The 21573-nt window shown below is 54.2% G+C and overlaps 2 protein-coding genes across 2 annotated transcripts in view; one reads left to right on the forward strand and one right to left on the reverse strand.

Annotated features, from left to right (window-relative positions):
- Positions 1-1299, forward strand: part of IL10 (interleukin 10) — a 3269-nt gene extending 1970 nt beyond the window's left edge. The window contains exons 3-5 of the mRNA XM_009997515.1: positions 131-283; positions 864-929; positions 1207-1299. Coding sequence (XP_009995817.1) covers positions 131-283; positions 864-929; positions 1207-1299 — 312 coding nt within the window. The remainder of the gene's footprint in view (positions 1-130; positions 284-863; positions 930-1206) is intronic.
- A 13124-nt stretch (positions 1300-14423) lies between these two features.
- The window catches only part of MAPKAPK2 (mitogen-activated protein kinase-activated protein kinase 2), a 42779-nt gene continuing 35629 nt past the window's right edge, over positions 14424-21573 (reverse strand). Inside the window, exons 2-10 of the mRNA XM_009997516.1 lie at positions 18862-18990; positions 17240-17304; positions 16415-16494; positions 16181-16307; positions 15911-15986; positions 15612-15736; positions 15217-15302; positions 15049-15129; positions 14424-14852 (exon numbers count right to left, since the gene is read on the reverse strand). Coding sequence (XP_009995818.1) covers positions 14709-14852; positions 15049-15129; positions 15217-15302; positions 15612-15736; positions 15911-15986; positions 16181-16307; positions 16415-16494; positions 17240-17304; positions 18862-18990 — 913 coding nt within the window. The 3' untranslated portion in view covers positions 14424-14708. The remainder of the gene's footprint in view (positions 14853-15048; positions 15130-15216; positions 15303-15611; positions 15737-15910; positions 15987-16180; positions 16308-16414; positions 16495-17239; positions 17305-18861; positions 18991-21573) is intronic.

Consider the following 21573-nt stretch of genomic DNA (forward strand, 5'->3'; position numbering starts at 1 on the left):
GCAGCCGCAGCCAGTGGTGCCAACACACCACAAGTGCTCTGCCCACCACCCCCTCTGGGTTTTAAGCCCCCCCACCCTGCCGGTGGGTGCTGGTGGCCTCCCCCAACACCGTTACCCCCTCTCACCCCAGGGGAGCTTAGGCTGCCAGTCGGTGTCGGAGATGATGCGGTTCTACATGGAGGAGGTGCTGCCCAGCGCCATGAAGACCAGCACGTCCCACCAGCAGAGCATGGGAGACCTGGGCAACCTGCTGCTGAGCCTGAAGGCGAGCATGAGGCGCTGTGTGAGTGGGGCTCAGCATCACAGGGGGGATGAAATCCTTGCTCCAGCCAGGGAGGGCCAGTCCCAGGGCAGCAGGAGGGCGAGGAGCAGGTGCTGGGTCTGCCCCGGAGCACAGACATGAGGGTGGTGCAGAGGAGCTGGGCTGTGGGCAGGCTGACACTGTCAAGGATGAGGTTTCTCCTACCCCACCTCTCTTACCTCTGAAATAAGGATGCTCCATTCAGGAGCACAATTTATTTGCAGCCTATCCCACCCAACAGAGTCTGGCTGAAGGGATAAAGGGAGGGAGGGCAGAGGGTCCCTTACCTGGCTGGGGAAGCAACGTGGCTCTGCAACAACTCCTGAAGCAGCGCCTGGATCCCATCACTGCTGAGTCAGACCAAGAGCCCCAGGTGGTGCTGTGCTTGTCCCACCAGTGCATGGTGCCAAGCAGCTGCAGTGGCTGCCCCCCAGGGCCCCATGTGGGGAAGGGGAAGGTGGGGAGAAGCAGTGATGAGGGGCAGGAGGAGGTCAGAGCTGCTGCCGTGTGCCCTGGGAAGGAAACCCCAGTGGTTTGAGCCGTTGCTCTTGTCCCTTTGCAGCACAGATTCTTCACGTGTGAGAAGAGGAGCAAAACAGTCAAGCAGATCAAGGAGACATTTGATAAGGTAAGGTCATGCTGAGGTTGGGAGAACCTGCCATCCCCAGCAAGGCAGAGGGCTTTATGGCTTCAGCTTAGGACAGAGAACACAATCCAAAGCACTCCTTAATTATTTAAATACCTAAGGCAGAGAAATCCAGAGGGTGATGCTTGAAGGAGCAGTGGGTGGGTTCTCCAGCAGAGCAGATGAAAATGTTGGTGGAAGGAGAATATTTCTAGCAATTGTGCATCCATCCCATGTGTCATCACCTCCAGACTTAAAGGGACTTGGTTTTCACCTGCAGATGAATGAGAACGGAATCTACAAAGCCATGGGAGAGTTTGACATCTTCATCAACTACATGGAGGAGTACCTGCTGATGAAGAGAAAGAAGTGAAAATGCCCCCAGCTCTGTCTCTTTCACACACAGTCCTGCTTTTTTTTTTTTCAGAAATCACTTTAGGCTGCAAGAACACACCAGAAATTAAGTTATCTTAGGGTCAAAGTTGAGAATTACAGATGAATAACTTCAAGTTTAATATTGTATTTAAAAGTGTTGGGTTTAAACAACTGAATTTGATATTTATTACTTCTAATACCTCAGTGTTTATGTTTACAATGTGTTTTGAGGAAAAGCGTGATGAGCTTGTAAAGTATTATTTATTGTTCTGTATTTTAATACTGTTTATGTGCTTTTTGGCTCACAGCTTCAAACCAACCTTCTCCTACAGATGATAAGCAGAGCTGTTCCTGAGTGCAATTTTACTGAGGAGGAGCAATTCCAGCTCCGAGTTCAGTGAAGTTTAATTTTAAGCAAACGAGCACTCTCCTCAGCTTCTATCCCTCTGTTTATTTATGCAAATGATTTTTATGCATAACCACATAACTGCCTCTGGTCCTGGAATTAGGCACTGAAATCCTCAGCCTTGCTCTGAGCAAAATCACCATAAATGTCACCAAGGGCTTTGTTTTTTTTTTCTCCTGTGGTTGGGAAGCAATGGGGAGGAAAAAAGAGTCCTGTGATCAAGGTCTGAGTGTCACAGCCATAGATCAGTTCACCCCAGCTCCAGACTTCAGCCTAGATATCAGTCCAGATGAAAGAAAACCACAGCAGTAGGAATTAAATGCTTGGTTCTAATAGAACTTGACTTCACTGTTGCTAACAAAAAGACTTCCAGAGCTGCTGGGTTGCTCACTCTGCACTTTTGAAGGTTAACGTTACTATTTTCCAGTCTTTGATTGGGTTTTACTCACTGGTTGTTTGTTGTTTTCTTTTTCTTGTAGAAGTTAGAGAATATTTAATTGACCACCATTTTAAGGTGGGTTGGGTAATTTGCATTCAAATTCCTAGAGCTGCAGCCAGAGCTGCCAGCACCGGGGGCTGCTGCCTCTAACCCTGCACAGGAGGAGCAGCCTCGGTGCCCACAGACCCGCTGGTTTTGGGGCTCCTTCCCCCTCACCCCACTTCTCCTGCCCCCGGGAAGGCTCCAGGACACTGAGCCAGAGGAAAATGCCACAACCCAGAGGCGTTTGCTTCTAATATTTAGAAGTACCCAGAGCACCAGCGTGACGAAACGCTGTCAGTTAGCTGCTGGCTTTGTAAGTTACCACTGAAGAGAGGCTGTTTATACTTGATTCATTCCATTTGTAGGGCTGTGGTGACAGAAGGGCATCCCTGCTGGCAGCCTGCCCCAGAGCAGGGGCAGCCCCAAAGCAGGACTGAAAGCTCTGTGGGTTGCTCCTTCTGCTGGAAGCCTTCGGGTGGCATCAGCTCAAGGGCAGCGCGGGAGCCAAGTGCTGTAAAATTTAAATTCAGCTTCTTACCAGAACAAATTAAGCTCCTGGTGAGCCAACTCTGTAGTCTTTTTTTTTTCTCCACCAAATGCCTTGACTTCAGTGCTGCAGGAGGAGTGAGGATGGCTCCAAGGGCTGTGCTGGGTGGGGGGACACCAGTCCTTGGCCACAGCTTCTGTCATCTCATGAACTTTTTCATGTTTATCTGTGTGAAAAGAAAACGTTGATTGTTGCTAATAAAGACTTCCTAATTTATAAAGCCTCTGTTCTGTTCTTCCAAGCTGTTAACAGGGCTGTAAATCAGCCCCAGTACAGAGCTGTGCCCAGTCCCAGTGCTGGGGGAGAGCCCAGCAGGCACAGAGCCCAGCAGGGAGGAGCACTGAGGATGTGCTGCATGCAGGAACGGCCAGGGAAGTGAGAACACCCCAGGTCCTCACACTTCAATGCAAATATATGACACAATTTGCTGCCAGTGATTTCTTACAGGAGAGACAAGCTGGCCCCAAGGTGCTCCCTGGGTCACTTCAGCCTCTTCAGCAAGTTTCAGCCATGGCCCTTTTCAGAGCAGCATCTGCAATTAAATAATTGGTTACACGCCTGAATGTCATCAATAATCATCAGGGCTTTAACAATCCTGTGCCTCCCTTCCCTTGATTTACAGGAGGGAGCCTGTAAATCCCTGCTGCCTTCCTCTAACAGCCCAGTTGTTTTTAACTTCACATTTGTTCTCAGTCCAGATGAGGCCTCGATCCTAGATCAGATAACAGACAGTAGCTAAAAACTAGACTAATATATTGACAGAACTGCTGTTTCCTTGGGCTGGAGATTTTGTATCTGTGCACGTGGATCTCTGTGCACTAATCAACCCAGAATTGAACCAATGTAACCATTCCCAAACTGCAGCTCCCACCACCAACCCTGGGCAGTTGCTGGGGGTACCCACCTGGCTGTGCTTCTGCTTCACTTTGGAGCCTCCTTGGCTGTCACTCTGCTGAGCCCCTTCCTCACAGGTCCTGCAGACTCCTGGGCTTCACTGGCACCAGGGGTTTCTTTTCTCACTGTGTTAGAAACAAGCCTTTTTTTCAGTTAATAGTGGTGGGTTTGGCAGTGGAAGCCAGTGGAGCTGGGTGAACAGTTGCACTTGATGATCTTGAAGGTATTTTCCCACCCAAATGATTTTATGGTTTGTTCATTTCTAAGTGCTTCTGTCCAGGCTTCAGCCTGGTGTTGGTCAGTGGAACAACTGAATTTTCCCAGGAGAGTTTTGGTGCTTTCAGTAGAACCTGCACTCAGGAGCCTCGAAGTTCACCCCAGGCTGACCTGATCCACATGTTCTCCTGCTCCCACTACACCTATTTTAATCTCCTTTGTATTACTTTTCTTCTAAGGGGAGGCAGGAAACAGCTCTCAGAGCCCGTGTTGCCAGCTGGAGGCAGGAGTCTGAGGACCCCACTGCTTTAAATAAGGGGGAAAAAAACGCCAAAGGGCAGCCTGCAGAGCTGGGACACCCAAGGCACCATTACAAGTCATCCATTTAACTCATGACATGTTTCTCAAACAAGAACTGAGGCACCAGCATCCCCCTGCTCCCCACTCCCAGCATCTCACTGGGCTGTGCTCTGACCTGACACCCTCCAGGTCCAAATGTCGACTAACATGTGCTCCAAACACCAGTGTCTGGGGGAGAAAAAACAACCACAGAGCATATTTTACTATGATAGCTTGATGCTATCACAGCACGAGCTCTGTGCACTTTGTTACAGCTGGTTGGGGCAGAATGGGCTGAGCTGGAGCTCTGGGCTGGCCTGGGTGAGCTGCAGGATGGGACCCCAACACAGCATCCCCTCTGCAAAGCAAACCAGGACAGTGCTCCCCACACACCTCTGCTGTCTGCAACCTTCTGCTTCTCCTGCACCCCAAAAGCTGCTGCATGCCCCGTGCATTGCATTGTCACCCATAGTGCTGATGTAGTTCCTGCCCACCCCAGTGTCACCCTGGGTGTTACAGTAACAGCACACACTGTCACAGAGATCGGTGGCAGTGGTTTTCTGGTTTGTTATCCCACAGAAGCAAATGGTTTCCTTGCTGGGTATTTTCTTCCTGAGAGCTCAGCCTGCTGCCTGATCTCAAGCCCAATGCCTGGGAGCCCAAGTCCCTCCCCTGCCTGGCTCAGCAGTGCTGAGCTTCTCACAGGAATAAACGTTGTCTCCACTGGGCAGTGCTTGTGTAATGAATTAAATACTAGAGGAAACTAACTGGAGATTTGGTCTAAATACAGAGGAGGAGGATTACCAGACCTTCAGTTCCCAAGGGGCCACTGCAGAGCATCACCATCAGGCCAGAAACAAACCCACGGGGGATGACATGGCCAATCCAGCCCGTGACAATGCAGCCAACACTACATCAAAGTCCTAAAGCTGCCCCCAGCACCCCCCACCAGCCAGTGCCACCAGTGCTGCTGCCTTCAGACAGCCAAGGACCCCTGCCTGGTTTCCCTTTTCCTCTTTGGAAGCCCAATCGGTGCTCACTCAACAGAAGCTCCATCCATGGTTGAAGCCACATGTTCCCCACAGCCCATTGCAGGGCAGGGAGCCCCGGGAGGACCAGGGGACAAGGACAAGCCACCATGGCCAGCTAAGTCCAGGCTTACCCAACCCTGCCCACACAGGCAGGGGCTTTGGTGGCAAAACAGGCTGAATCACGGTGGCACCTCAGCAACGTCCCTCTGCTGGCAGGGTGGCTTTTGCCCAGGGCTGCAGTGCAGGCAACTCGCTCACTCCTTCCACATTTGCCTCCCTCCCCCTGTTGAAGAGAATCCCAGCTGGTGGGAAGATGCACTACCCAGCCAGAGAAAACAGGGTGCACGCAGGATTTGCACGGGGAAGGAGTCAGTGGTTTCACAAGTGCTTTGGGTCAATTCCTGCAAGTTGTGGGCAAGCACAGACACACACACGGGCACTGAGAGCTCCTGAAGTGCCTGAGCATCAGCTGCTCCCCAGAACATGAGCAAGTTTCACTTCACATAAGGAACATGCCAAAAGCATGAGAATATCTGCTGCCCAAAGGAGCCCTGGCTTCTGCTTTTTCTTTTTTTTCTCTTTAGAACCTTTCCTGAAAGCCATAAGCACCCTGGTACTGGACCAAACCTACTTGCTGTGAAGAAAGCAATTCAACTTCTTAGCTGTCTCTTGTTGGCCAACACAGGGAGGACAGAGAAGCTGCTCCCAGCAGAGCCAGTGGCACCATCCCTGAGCTCAGGGCAGACACAGATGTCTCCTCTCTCAGGCTGGGTGTGAGGAACAGAACCCCACATGCCTCTTTCTTGTAACAAGAAAAAAAAAATGTCTTGCAACCTGTAAGATGAGCACTTTCTTCGGGCCCTTCAGCTTTTAGTGATATGAGGGACCTTAAGCACTAAACAGACAAAACACCACAAGCAAGCTTAGTTTTAGCTATTTTTAAATTGTAAAAGCTTTCAGAACTTTCCTGATTTCAGTTGTGGTTACAGTTAATGCTTGTTATTTCATTTTAACTGCCTGTATCACTCAGCCCCAGGCAGCTCATGCCTCTCCCTGCCCTAGATTTTAGCAGCACGTGACTGAAATCGGGGCTTTTGTCACAAAAGAGGCCAGGTGGAGTGGTGAGAGCAGGGCTTGTCACCCCAGGGGACCAGAGCCCTGCTGCACAGGCTGCCACTGTCCTGTCTCAGCTGCACCCAGCTGGCAAGAGCCTGACTAATCCCAGGATGGGAGGACTGGGATCACTGAAGCTGGGAGTGGGACCCTGAGGGTGCCCTGATGCCATTTCCACACTGTTGTGCTGGGAAGGGCTCATCTCCATCCCCCAGGACTGGTGTCCTGTGGACCTGCTGGGGCATGGCTGGAGGGCAGGACACCAGCCCTGAGCATCCCTTGGAGCCCAGGAACCCAGCACATCCCACCCCTCCCCGTGGGGCTCCACTCTCAGTATTTCAGCAAGTGAAATCTCAGCCTGACATGTTACCCCTGCCCAGCGTTACCCGGAAGGTGCCTCAGAGCGAGAGGCATCTGGGACAGGGGGGTTCACCCCATGGCCTGGGGTCTGACACACAAGGGGTCCCCTGCTCTCAGCATTGCCAGGAGCCTTTTGGGTCTGGTGAGGGTGGCAAGCAGAGCTCCCACAGGAAGGAGGAACAGCTTTGCCTTTCCTGGTTAGAAAAGGTGCTGCAAAAGTGGAGAGCAGGATTCCCATGAGCCTGTTCTAACCTAATAGGGCAATTTCTGGAGAGCTCTTTACCCTTAGTGAAAAGCACTTTGTGTTCCTGGGAACTGCACTTTCACAGCTGGGTTTAAATCATCAGCCTCTCCTTTTACAGCCAGCTCCAGCAAGCCCTCAGCACATCCCTCTAACCCCAGCTCCAAACAAGCCCCATGCCAACAGGTCTAACAGATCCTCTACCACTCTGGTGGTTTTCAGCATTAAGCAGTTTAGCTTCATCCCAAGCCCCACAGCAGGAAATCCTGACAACCCTCTGATGTATAAGATCCCAGTTCCTAGAGAAACACAGCTATCATTTATCTTTCACTTTTTCTACCTGGTGCAGCTTACCACCAGCTGGGGGACAAACCAACCCAGGACAGAAAGCAACCTAAGTCAAAGCCCACCTGGCCACAGAGGACTGCAGTTCACCTCCACCAGATTTGGAGCAAACCTTCAAGTACTGATAAGTCTTTGCACAGAAAAAGATCTACTCTCAGTTGTAGTCCTTGTCATTAGAAAACCAGAGGCACAAGCAAACCAGCAACAATGCATAACTGCTCCTCTAGTCTTGATTGCACAACGTGCCTTCCTGCCCTCCCATCCACACCAGCCCTGAGGACAGTTTGTCCTTCTGGGGTTGCCCGGGGTTGACCAACACCATGGGAGTGCAGCAAACAGCCCCTGCAGCTGTATCTGGAGGGGGGAGAGATACAGGGCTGGCACTTCCCTGGGCCTTGCCTACCCACTTGCGAGAGCATCAGCTACTTCTTGCATCACCAGACAAGGAACCAGACCTTCATGATTCATCTCTCAGGTAGCAGCAAACACTGGTGATCTCCTGGAGCAGAGCCAGGCTTTTGATCGAAACCAATCTCCTCAAAAGTGAGAAATATGTATTTTTTTCCTTAGCAGGAAGTTTGCTACTAAAAATACGAAGGTGGGGTGAGGAAAGAGGGTTTATTTTCCTACTAGCTATTAAAAATGTGGTGAATCTCTCACATATTCCTTCAGAGTCAGCAGGTCACACGTACAGTCCCTTGATGGTGAGCAAAGTGTGGAGCAACAATGTCATAGCACACACATACATGGATTACTTGGTGGACAAGGGTGCCCTTTGCAGTGACATCTCTCCAAAGCCGAGGACAAACAAGCCCAGGGGAGATGAAAGAGGAGTCTTTGGAGGAGGACAGTACAAGCAGACACTGGGGGTGTCCAGCTGGGGTTCCTGTTTCTGGGAAGGATCAAGAGCAATGTCCAAGGAGCCTGCTGCTGCTGAGAAGGGACACTGGGGCACTCAGCTGGCTGGTCCCTTGTACTGGGCCAGAGGACACACATAGACCTGCACTGCCAAGGCACTGGGGCACACCAGGGCAGCCTCTGGTTGTCATTGTCACCCTAAAGTGACACAGTCATCACCAAGCTCCAGACGGTGGGTGTGGGACTTTACTGTCTCCACTCCTGGTTTCCAGTTAGGCTTGAAACATTTTCAAAAACAGTTAGAAGAGAGACTCTCACATGTTTATCTCATTCTCCTTTATCTTGGTGGCTCATCTAGTTGAAGTCAACCATCAATGTCTGCTTTCCAGCAAAGTGCAGGTCAGGATGAACTGGGTGACACCAACACAGGCACACGGGGATGGCAGAGGGGTCCTTTACCAGCTGGAGCTACTGCGGAGGAAACTAAGACCATCACAAATTCAGCTCCAGCCAACTTCTTCCTCTTTCCAAGTAACTTGTAGTTGCAGAGCATCTCCACTGCAAAAAGCAGGACACGAAAAAAGTCTTACGGAAATCTCCAGCCTCCCCCTGGCAGCAGGGGCTGTAAAACCCCAGCTGGTAAAGAGGGTCGAGGGACCTGGAAATACTGTTGCTAAACAGCACAAGGAGTAGTACTTGGCTGGCTCAGAAAGTAACATGGAATCCATCTATACCAGAAGGCTTAGATAGAACCCAACCCTGCAGCAAAGTGCTGGAGAGCCCAGGATAATGGTGGTGTGAGTATGGGGAGTTGGGGGGGGCCATGAACACCTCTGTGAGGGGTGCTCATAAATCCAAATCCCCTTCAGTGGTCCCAGCCCTTCCCAGAGCATCCCTGTGCTGCCCCTGCCCCACACCTCCAGGTTCCCAAACTCTGCTCCCACTGCAGCTGGGAGGGCAGCAGAGCCGTGGTCACCACCTCCCACGTGTCCCACATCCCAGGGCCTTATTCAAAGATTTTCTACCCTGGCTCCTCCAGGTGTGTTGCAGGCACGATGCACAGCGTGGGGCTCGGCTCCCTCAGGCTCAGCTGGATTCCTTCATGCTGCTTTTTCCATCCTCCCCTGCTCCCAGAGAGCAAACAGCCCCACCAGTGCCCCAGCTGGCAGCTGCCCTCTCCTCTCTTCTCCAGCCTGTTTATTTACAGACTCTATGAACAAATCTGTCTAATCTTTCAAACCTGAAGCAACACAATATTGCCCTGCATGAGTAAGACTGTTCTCACCCCACGCCCACACTGACCCGACTATTCCTTTTAGTAACAACAGCTTCACAGAAAACAGCCTTCTGCTGTCATCCCCCTAGCCAGACACTCTGAAAGCAGTGACAGAAAGAAAGAGTCTGGGGTGCTGGGCCCGGAGCACAGCCCCTCCAAAACGAGATCACTGCTGGGGAGGGAGAAGCAGCAGGTGGAGGTGGGGAACATTCCTACCCCTTCCTCTCCCAAAGCTGGGAGCAGGGACATGCAGGAGAGCCCTGCTCTCCACTGCTGCAGTGCCAATGCCAAGAGGCTCTTCTGTCCCCAAACACACAGAGAAAACTTTTTCAAGCCACAGATCTTCCCACTGGCGTTGAGATTGGTGTCAGTAAGCACCGTGATTTCCAGAGCAGCTTCTCGGTAGCAAAGAAAACCCAGAGCTCAGCCCTCCAACCCCGCCAGGCAACGTCAGGGCTTTGTCACTACGATTACATTTGTGCAGAAAATATTTTTCTTTTTTTCCAAAACACTGAAGCTCTGCAAGCCCGTCAGCACGAGCAGAGGCTGCAGACTGAGCCCCTGGAAAAACCTGCCTGTGCTTCACACCTCTGGGTGCTGCACGTATTTGCACCGTCCACGTTTCCGCCCTGGGCTGAGGGATGAGCTCACTGCTCTGGAACCTGCCAGCTGAAGAAATGACTCCTCTCTTCCTGGCTTTTGCAAATGGGATTGGAGGAGGTTGCTTGAAGCTCCTTTCCTGTCCCTCTCCAGCTCCCGTCTGGGATGTGTCTCTGCTCCTCCCTGCCCTGCCGGGCAGCAGCACATCCCGGAGCAGCCCCAGAACCTGCCCCGAGCAGGATGGAGGGTCCTGAGCCTTCCCACTCCACTGCCACTCCACTGGTGCCACCACAGCTCACACCCTGGCATTGAAACACCTTCTTAAGCAAAAGCAGCATCACACCCCCTCTAGCCCGAGTTGGGAGCTGGGTTTTGAGGTGTGGTGCCAGCCCCTCCAGCACAGACCCCACAGCTCCAGTCTGTCTCACCCCTGTCACACCCACAGGGGTGCTCAGAGATAACACCCAGCCTGGACCCTGTATCTGCAACTCAGCATAATTTATACCTTGAAAAACAGCCTGAGTTAATCCCCCACCTTCTGGACAGGGAGGAAACATCCAGAGACACACAGGGTCCATCAGCCACAGAGCCAGACACTGCACTGTCTGAGCAGGACCAGGCTCCTCTGCCAGAAAACCCACCCCAGGCCTTGCTCTGTTCTGTCCCCCCTGCAGAACACTGGGTCCATTACCACGGGCCCAGCATAAAAATCTCAGGAGCAGAGCATCAGAAGCAACAGGAGATGCCGGGAGCACCAGAGGTGATAAAGGATGCCTGGGGTGAGGGGTCCTGCAGGGCTGGGGCCACCAGTGCACCCCACATCCCACTGATCACACAGGGCAACCTGCCCTCACCCCAGCACTTCCAAACCTGCCCGAGGGCAGCACATCAGCCCTGCCCGTGTGTCAAAAGCACCACAAGGAGCTGCTACTTACCGGGCTTTTCTAAGACAACTGGGATGTTTCCTCCCAACAGACACAACATCGAGTCCTTTGTCAGAGACCAGCACATAAAAATTGGTTGTTAAAGCCTTTTTAAAAGCAAAGGAGGGGTTATGTCAGGCAGAGGCAGCTCAGCTGGGGACCCCAGCAGCTCCCAGTTCCACTTCCAGCCTCTGGTGTTACATTTTGTGCAGGCACTGCTGCAGGCTGGTAGCATCTTACTAACTTCTGGAAAAGACAACAGCTTTTCAGTCAGCTCATCTCCAAACCACAACGTGTGCCGAGGGCTGCTGCACTGCCATGGCTGGAAGCTGCTCTGTGGGACGTACAGAGCAGGGAAACTCTCTGAGCTGCTGCTCATATCCCTCCTGCCAGTGCCCTGCTCAGCCCAACCCCACGTGCAGCTCTCCTGCACCATGGGCTGGGGCTGCACAGACACCCTGGCAGGGTGAGCAGGTCTCACCTGGGGCAACACAAGATCTTCCCAGGCCAAGAAATGTTCTAAGTGATGGTTGATGAGCTACTCAGAACCAGGGAGATGCTGGGGGAGCCCCCAGGACTGGCCCCACTGCCACTCCACTGGTGCCACCACAGCTCACACCCTGGCATTGAAACACCTTCTTAAGCAAAAGCAGCATCACACCCCCTCTAGCCCGAGTTGGGAGCTGGGTTTTGAGGTGTGGTGCCAGCCCCTCCAGCACAGACCCCACAGCTCCAGTCTGTCTCACCCCTGTCACACCCACAGGGGTGCTCAGAGATAACACCCAGCCTGGACCCTGTATCTGCAACTCAGCATAATTTATACCTTGAAAAACAGCCTGAGTTAATCCCCCACCTTCTGGACAGGGAGGAAACATCCAGAGACACACAGGGTCCATCAGCCACAGAGCCAGACACTGCACTGTCTGAGCAGGACCAGGCTCCTCTGCCAGAAAACCCACCCCAGGCCTTGCTCTGTTCTGTCCCCCCTGCAGAACACTGGGTCCATTACCACGGGCCCAGCATAAAAATCTCAGGAGCAGAGCATCAGAAGTGACAGGAGATGCCGGGAGCACCAGAGGTGATAAAGGATGCCTGGGGTGAGGGGTCCTGCAGGGCTGGGGCCACCAGTGCACCCCACATCCCACTGATCACACAGGGCAACCTGCCCTCACCCCAGCACTTCCAAACCTGCCCGAGGGCAGCACATCAGCCCTGCCCGTGTGTCAAAAGCACCACAAGGAGCTGCTACTTACCGGGCTTTTCTAAGACAACTGGGATGTTTCCTCCCAACAGACACAACATCGAGTCCTTTGTCAGAGACCAGCACATAAAAATTGGTTGTTAAAGCCTTTTTAAAAGCAAAGGAGGGGTTATGTCAGGCAGAGGCAGCTCAGCTGGGGACCCCAGCAGCTCCCAGTTCCACTTCCAGCCTCTGGTGTTACATTTTGTGCAGGCACTGCTGCAGGCTGGTAGCATCTTACTAACTTCTGGAAAAGACAACAGCTTTTCAGTCAGCTCATCTCCAAACCACAACGTGTGCCGAGGGCTGCTGCACTGCCATGGCTGGAAGCTGCTCTGTGGGACGTACAGAGCAGGGAAACTCTCTGAGCTGCTGCTCATATCCCTCCTGCCAGTGCCCTGCTCAGCCCAACCCCACGTGCAGCTCTCCTGCACCATGGGCTGGGGCTGCACAGACACCCTGGCAGGGTGAGCAGGTCTCACCTGGGGCAACACAAGATCTTCCCAGGCCAAGAAATGTTCTAAGTGATGGTTGATGAGCTACTCAGAACCAGGGAGATGCTGGGGGAGCCCCCAGGACTGGCCCCACACAAGCACCCAGGCACAGCCCTGGGCTCTGGTGCAGCACCCCAAGCCCTTTGGCAGAGGAATGAGATTTCACCCAAATGTAGATTGAAAAATACATCTGGATGCTCCTGCAAGCAGGGAGAAGAAAATGTATTGCATCCCACCCTTCACACCAAACCCAGCCAGAGGCAGCGTGAGGTGAGAGCCAGGGGTGAAGATGTGGTTTGAGCAAAGGAGACTCCCATAACCAGGGGGGCACCAGGGCATCCCCTCCAGCTGGTCCAAAACCCCCCGTCTGCACCCCAGCCTGGCTGCAGCCAACCTGCTTCACAGGGTGCACATCCCACCCCATGTTTCCATATCCCCAAAAGGCCCAGAGGCACCTGGAGCACCCTGACCTTTTCCAGCAGGGGAAGAAAAGCCTCAGGAGACCCTGCCCCATGTCCCCAGGAGGAGGAGGAGGGTAAGGAAGGCATCTGGATAGGGCTAGACAGATCCAGCCACAAGATCTTGAGTGCTTGTCCCCAGCCAAAGGGACACACCCAGAGAACAACCTGGGGGAGCTCAGCCTCTTTGGTGGAAAAAAAGAGCAATTTCAAGATACCAGAAGAGCATCCATCCAGTCTGGAGCACCAGGGTGTTTCTTTGCAGCCACACAAGCAAGGAGAGACTGGGTGACGCATTAAGTGTCTTTAATCCAAAGGACTGAAGAGCAGACTGGGAAAATTAGTATAAGCCAACAGACAAAAATAAAAATTAAAAAAAAAAAAAAGGGGATAAAAACCGGTTTTTAAAACAAATTAAAACTCCATACAGTGTCTAACAGATCACCTAGAAACTAATCATTGCCTTAAAAAATTTGTTTTCCCCATTCAAACACATGTAACGCAGTGAAACATTGTGACAAATAATAATAACAATAATAATAATTCGTGGACTAAAGACTTGAGAGCAGCCATCCTGGCAGGAGCCACGCCTGGGGGGCAACAGGACCCCCAGCTGGGGAGGGGCCCGTGCTGTCATCCCAGCTCAAACTATGGCCCCACACCATCTCCACCCCCTGCCTGTGCCACCAGCTTTTCCCTGGGAACCCCCAGGACAGTGTCCCCGGGCGCTGGGGGCACAGGCAGAGGAGGTGGGGAAGCATCTTTTCCCAATGCCCAGGGGAGATGTGGGGGTCACCAGCCTTCTGCTCACCCCCAGTCCCCCCCCTGAGGTCAGAGCTGGATCCCAGGCACTGGTCCAGACTGCAGTGGCCACCAGCAGCTCCACAGACAGACACACACCCCACGCACAGACAGACAGACAGCGAGACAGACACAGGGCAGCCCTGCGGCGCTGGCTGGAGTCCCGGCTTCCAGGACAGGGAATGGCTGGGGAGGTGGGGTTTGTTTGGGGTTTTTTTTGGCTACTGTGCTTTAAAAGCAGCAGTTTTCCAGGCCAAGCATGATGTCCACGAGGACCCCTCTCCACAACAGCCCTGCCACACAGCTCTCCCTCCTCCTCCTCTTCTCCCCATCCCATGGACCCATTCCGAAGCCCATCTCCAGCCAACAGCCACGCAGGGAACACACTGTCTGGGTTTCAGCTCTACAGTAGTTTTTAAAAAATATTTATATGTCATATACCCTAAAAAGGTCACCACAGGAATTTCCATTTTCTTTGGAAGGAAGGAAAAAAAAATAAAGATCAAAAACGGTTTCACAAAAGGAAAATAAATCCAATTCTTGGCAGCATTTACCTACAGGAGAGACCCCCTGGCTGCACGTGTGGATCTGGCAGGGGGGTCTTACCACCTGCTCCAGCAAGGTCAGAAACACGGGTGAGTAGCTAAAAATAACTAGTCTGGTATAAATGTCTGAATTCCATGCGCTTGGTATAACAGTCTGTCTCTTTTTGTCTTTTTTTTTCTTAAAAAATATATATATATAGTTATTGTTTTTCTCGAGGGCGGGTGGGCGCGGGGCACCCTCAGTGGGGGAGCGCGGTGGGCTCGGGGGGGTTTGCTTTTTTCCGCCTCTTCATCAGCAAAGGGTTGGAGGAATCTTCGATTTTCTTGATCTTGATTTGTTCGTAGTCCACGCGCATGGTGGCCAGAGCGCTGGTCATCTCCTCCTGCCGAGCAGGCACAGGCAGCACCATCAGCAAAGCCCCGCACGGGCACAGCCCACGGCTCCCCTGGGACCCCCAGGGCAGCTCACCCCCCTCCCAACCCCCGTGGGAACAAATGAAAGGTCCCCCCACTCAGTTTTGCAGCCCCTTCCCCAGCACAGATCTCCATGGGAAGGGCAGCAACGGGGAGAGGTTTTACCTTCACGTCCTCCCACAGATCCTTCTCCTCTTTCAGCACACGGCTGGTGTGCAGCGGGGTCTGGGGCACCTGCATGGATTGCTGCTGTGACAGGGGAGGAGTGTGAGGTGGGAGCCACGGGCTCCACTCCATCCCCATCCCCATCCCACCCCACCTCACCCCCCTCACCATGATCCAGGGGTGGTTCATGAATTCCGTGATCGTCATGCGCTGGGTTGGGTCCGTCTTCAGCAGGTTGCGGATCAGCTGCTTAACTGGAAGGGTGTGCAATGGGGTGGGCATTAGCAGGTCCTGGGGGGCTCTCCCCACACTCCACCCCAAGCCAGCAGCCCAAAAATGCTTCATGTGACCCCCCCCCTCCCTGTCCCCTCTGTGCCACAGATCTCACCCTGCTCAAACCCTCTGAAAAGCTTCTCGAGCAAAGAGGAGAAGCTGCTGCATCACTGGGAGGTGACCCACAATGTCCCCTGGCTCCCCCCAGCCTTCATGGTGCTGCTGGACACAGGGCTGACCCCAAAGGGACAATTCAGCCCGGGGAAAAGCCACCCTGGGAAGGTATTTACCTTCTTCTGACACTTCGGACCATTCGGGATTAGGAAACTCATACTGGCCCATTCGGATTCGCTTCTTCATGCCAGGTGAGATGGCCAGGCCGTGGTTGGAGTAGAAGGGGGGGTATCCACACAGCCTGCACCACGAGAGGGAGCAGAGTCAGTGCATCTCCCCAAAACCCTCCCCAGCAGCACCCACAGGCACAGGAGCAGTGCAGCCAGGAAAGGCTCAGCCCTCAGCCCACCAACAGGCTCCAAAGCTGCATCCCCTTTTCAGACCCCATGGGTGGAGAGGGACCTGCTGGACTTACAGAATGTACATGATGACACCAAGGGACCACATGTCGCAGGACTTGTCATACTTCTCTGGGCCCAACACTTCCGGGGCTGGTAGAGAGTGAAAAAAAATCCTGAGTTGAAGAAAGTGGCAGCACCAGGCAGAGAGGGACATGAGCATCCCATGGAGCCACCACAGAGCTGCACGTGGCTCTGTGACAAGGCTGTGTGGGGCCACCACCAAACCTCCCAGCTCCTCCCTCCAGCCCCACCAACCTGCAAGCTCAGAGCCCCCAGACACTCACCCACATAGTAGGGCGTGTAGCACGGGGTGGCCAAGGAGTTGTGTGTGGTGGTTTCTTTGGCAAAGCCGAAGTCTGTAAGTTTCAGCACAGCATTGGGCCGTTTGGAGGTGTACAGGAGGTTTTCCGGCTGGGAAAACATAGGGAACAAGAAGTGAGTGGAGGAGCTGGAGCAGCCCCAGCATCACCAGGGGCCCAGGGGGGCTCGGGGCCAGCAGGGAGAGCACAGCACAGTACCTTCACATCCCTGTGTGCAATGTTGATCGAGTGCAGGTACTGGATGGCCTCCCCAATGCTCTTCATTATCTCTGAAGCCTCTGAAGCCGCAAAAAAACCCAACCAAAACATCAAGAAACCATTCAAAGCAAGTTAAAAAGGGCACCACTCTCTGGGTTACTCCACAGACCAGAAGCCAAAGAGCTTCAAGGGGGTCCCCCAGGTCTCCCCTTCCAAGCAGGACCACCCCAGCACCACCCCTGGGTCAGGAGCCTGCAGCAAATGGGAGAGAAACTCCCAGTAGGGATGGGATAGGCTCTAGCCCCTGACCCAAATATCCAACCACACAAGCCCAAAGGAGGGTTGGCTCCAGGGTGGGAAGTCTGACCCAGCCCCCAGCACCACCAGGGACCTCAGTCTGCAGGGAAACCAGCTGGGAAAGATGCTCCCCAGGGATGTGAGGGCAATAAGCTCAGGGGTTGGTTTGTGGCAATAAGCTGTCCTAGGCACAGGAGCAGAGGGTTGGGATTAATGAGATTTACGAGAATCACAGAGCTCGGGTCTTCTTGGTGATTTTTGGAGGGGGGATGGGTGTTTCTGAAAGTCACTGAATGTGCTGAAACAGGATGGACAAAGCACAGGGACAGCTCAGTAAAACCCCTAACCTTGCTCTAGACTGAGCATGAAAAGCAGAGCCATTCACACCCATATTCCTTATTACCCAAGAGCAAAACCCCACTGGAGATTCAAAGTAGTGACTGAGGGAATGGGCCAGACCAGAGACACTCCTGTGAACAGCAAGAAATGGTCCAAAGACAAAACCCCAAGTCCCCATGGGCTCCATACCCCGTTCTGTGAAGGCCTGGTCTCCCCTGTCCTGAATTCTGCTGAAGAGCTCCCCGCCGTCCAGGCTGGAAGAGAAGCAGGAGGCATCAGGGGCTGCAGAACAGTCTCACAGCAGTGCAAGCGGCACCGAAACCTCTGATGTTCAGCCAGGAGCTGCACAAGCTCAGCAAGAAACAAACCCCTGCTCCATCCAAGCCCTTGGGTCGGTTGTTCTGGGCACGGGTTGTCTCTGAGCCTCCTCCTTCCAGAAATGAGCAGGGCAGAGGTTTTGTTCTGGCGGCGGAGACGCCGGGTGCGAGCGGACGTGGTCTCCCCACCAGCCCACAGAAACACATTTACAGTAAAGGCAGCAAAGGTGGCTTGAAGGTGGCGAGAGCTCTCCCAGCACGCCTGACCTGGTTCAGCTCACAAACCAACCACCTCTCCAGCACACCAACCCCTGCAGAAGTGCTGAGCAAAGACCGTGGCACGGGCGAGGAGTCAGCACCACTGACACGGGCTCCCTGCTGGGATGGGGGAGGCAGGGACTGAACCTCACCACAGCAGAGCAAAGCTCTCACGTGAGGTGCTGCAGAAGGAAACCTTGGCTGCCTTCCCAGCCAAAGGCTCCCCAGGTATCCTGAGGAAAAAGTCAACTCCCAGAAAGATCAGGGGTGAGATTAGGGATAATCCTCCATGAGAATAGGGATAACAGTGCTTCTTGTCCCTGCCTTACCTAACTCAAGCAGAAATGGTTTCTGGTTTTTCCCAGCACAGAGAGCATCTCCTGCCAACACCCTTGACATTCACTGGATACCTGGGATACAGCCACCATGCAGCTGCTGGGGCCAATGGCTGCACGAGGAGACACACCGTGCTGAGGCTGGATGTCAAAGGCTGCCTTGTGATGGGTGTCAGACCCAGAGTCCCCCTGAGACATGGGGAGCTGCCCCAGAGACAGGCTGCAGGGAGCCCCCCCTGCCCCACTGACTCATCTCCTACCATTCAGCTACTGCCTTCTTCCCACCCAAGCAGCACAAACCTCTCCTATCCCTGGCTGCCCAGTGTCCCAACATGGTTCTCAGAAGCCTCTTCCCACCAAGAGCCACTCGGGCAGCTGCTGCTCCTCGAACCCGCTGCCCCCCCAGGCAACCTGCTGGCTTGCCAGGGGCGAGGTTTTGGCAAGGAAGCTGCATCAAATCACAGCTGCGGTTGGGATGTGGTTTCAATACTTTCCCCTTCATTCCTCCTCCCCAGGTCATATCAAACATCTACCCGAACCAGGGCCGCCCGGCTGCTGCTGCAAGAGGCTCAGCGGCGCTGGGAGCTGCACCCGCTGGGCTGGGCTGCCCACTGCCCAGCAGGCCCCACCACAGGCTGCCAGGGTGCCAGGAACCCACGGACTACCCTGACTTTCAATGGCCAAAGCGAGTCTGGTGATGATGTATCTGCAGTGAGAACCACAGGCCCGGAGCCTCCTGAGCACGTTCTCAGAATGAGTCAGAGCCGGCGCAGCTCCCGCCGTCCCCCCCAAGGCCCTGCAGCACCTCCCCCAGGCTCACAGCACCTCGCTGGGGTCCCCAGCACCCCCAGGACGAGGCAGGAAGGTGCACACCCCCAGGTGGGTATCCCTGAGGACTCACCACTCCATGACGATGAGCAGACACTTCCTCCCCTGGTAGAGGTTCTCGTAGACGTCCATGATGCGGACGATGTGCGCGCACTGCGATGCCCGCCAGTGCAGCTGCACCGCCCGAGCAGTCCTGCAGCATCTGCGGGAGGAGAGAGACCCCGTCAGCTCCGAGTCCCCCGGCAGAGCCTGACTGCTGGCCCAGCACCCACCCGGAGAAGCCACAAGGGCGAAGTGCGGGTGCTCAGGCGTCCCGGCAGCTCAGCTCTGAGCAACGCCTGCATCCCCATCTAGTGGGAAGAGTGCGAAGCCACCCGCTCTCATCAGCTTCTTGCCCTCTCTCCCACGGCGGGGAAAAGCTTGTCCCAGCTGCCTGTCGCCCTCCTGCGCTCTGAGATGCCTCCACCGGTGCCCAGCCAACCTGTGCCACCACCGAACAAGACTTCCTACTGCATTTATGAGCACTCCCCTGCACGTTGGCACCCACACCCCCATCCCCCTGGGTGCCACCAAGCATCCTCGCTCTCCCCTTGGCAGCCCCAGCAGTGCTGCCCACTCATCACCTCCCATAGAACTGGCAGGACCCCCCTGCTCTGTGCCCTCACACATGGCTCCAGAGGCCACCAGCACCCAGCCACGTGTGCCTGGGGAGGGGACAAGGCAAACAGCCAGATGTTCCCTAAATAGCAGCTTTTCTCACGAGCAGCAGCAGCAGCTCTTTAATGAGGTCCTCACCCTTCCCAGAGACAACTCACAGTTCCCAGGTGCAGGAAGGATTTGCTCCTCTGCCATAGACTATTAATTACCATGTTTGTCAGGATAAACAACCAGCCTTAATTATTATATTCTAAATATAGAGCAACAAACGTGTCTGTCTTGAACCTGGTTCATTTTCCTTCCTGTCTCCAGCAGCTCATGGAGCAGGGCTGGGCAAATCCCCAGCTGCCCCCACCCCAGAGCAGGTCTGCACTCCAGGGCAGCCATGGGTGGGGGCACGTGGAAACACATCCCACCCACCATGTGCATGGGCAGGAAACAGCAGGTTTGCTCATTTTACCAAGAGAGGCAGCAATGTGCTTCTCACCCCTCTGTCCACTCCCTGGGGCTGCTCAGTGAAGTCGAGCATCCAGCTGGGAAGTGGGGGAGCATCAGCCCCTGGGATGCTTCACAGGCCTGGCAGGACCCAAAATCATGCCCAGAACCCCTCTGCCACAGGGAGGTTTCACAGGAGCAAGGGTTAACACTTGCTGCAGCCCTGAGAGTCCTACACTACCTGCTTACAAATGAAACACTGGCTGACAGTGAGCCCTGGCAGAGTAACTGGTGAGCCCTGGCGGAGTAATGGCAATTTGCATCCTGCCTTTGCCACGGGAAAAGGGACAAAGAGGATGCACCACCCACCCACCCACCCGTAACAGTGTCTGGTCACATCTCTCCCACCTCCTCAGCTCTCCTGCATCCAAGGCAGAAGAAACCCGTGCCTGTGGATGGGCTGTGGGCTGGCTTCTGGCATCAAACCACCTGGAAGCTCAGCATTTGGCATCATTTGCACCGACAGCCTTGGGGCAAAAGAAAGGCAGGGCAGGAGGCTGGACAGCCCCTCCTTGCTCCTCTATAGCTTGATTACCATCAAAACCAGATCCTGCCAAAGCCATAAGCAAGCGCAGCACAAGCCCCCCCAGCACAGGCAGGGAAGGGGCCTGGAGAAAAGCTGGATTATTTGCAGCTCTGCTCCCAGCAGCCCAGCCTGGGGAGCCAGGAAGCTGAAGAGAAAAAAAAAACAATTTGTAATTACACTCTGGGAAAATGGAACAGCAGGAAGCAGCCGGTTAACATCATTCTGCCCAAGACAAACAGGAGACATACAGAAACATATATCCAATTTTTAGAGGTCACCCGGAGTGCTTTTAAAGGAGCTGAATTGTATTTCTAATGAACCAGGAGGCAGCAGCCTCCATTACCTGCACCAGCACAGCCCTGACGTTTGCTTTTGTGCTCGGGTACCCGCAGGCGAGGGAGCAGCTGCCCCGGAGTGCCCCGGCTGTGCTGCAGCTGCCCCGGCCACCCCCGGCCCTGCCAGCTGTGGGATGGAGAGCCTTGTTAAGAGAATTATTTGGTCTATTTAGGAAATGTTCCCGGTGGCAGGTGACAGCGGCGTGACAGGGAGCTGAAGGCCAGATGCAACGAGGCTGGGTGGGGAAGGATATGACCGCTGCGGGGGGATGCAGGAGGGACATGGGGATGCCCAAGCCAGAGTAGAAGGAACCCACGGGCCCCAGCATCACCCACAGCACCTGCACAGCCTCTGTCCTGCCCTCAGCACAAAGCACCAGCTCCCTGTGCCCCGTGCAGCCAGGGATGTAGCCCAGCACGGCACAGAGAAGGGAAGCAGCTCTCGCTCCTGGTCCAGGCAGGGCGAGGGCAGCACTTCCAGCAGCTTCTCCTCTTCAGGCAGCAGTGAAACAACTGGTGGCTGATGTTCGGGTGTCACAGGCATGACTTGGTCATGGGAACTCCATATCAAACATACTTGGGGGTGTGTGGTGACACCACCCAGGTTCCTAATTCAGCTCTGGTATCCAGAGCAGCCTGTGGCTGCAGCAAGGTTTGTATTTCTTGGCTTGCAATGAGAGGGCTGGGATGAGAAAAGCACCTCATGTTTCCCCTGAGGTTCAGCAAGGGTCAGCTGCTCCATCCCCCCCCAGCTGAGAGTACCAGCCTGGGG

Source organism: Chaetura pelagica, unplaced genomic scaffold (assembly GCF_000747805.2).
Source record: "Chaetura pelagica isolate M959 unplaced genomic scaffold, ChaPel_1.0 scaffold215, whole genome shotgun sequence".
NCBI lineage: Eukaryota > Metazoa > Chordata > Aves > Apodiformes > Apodidae > Chaetura > Chaetura pelagica.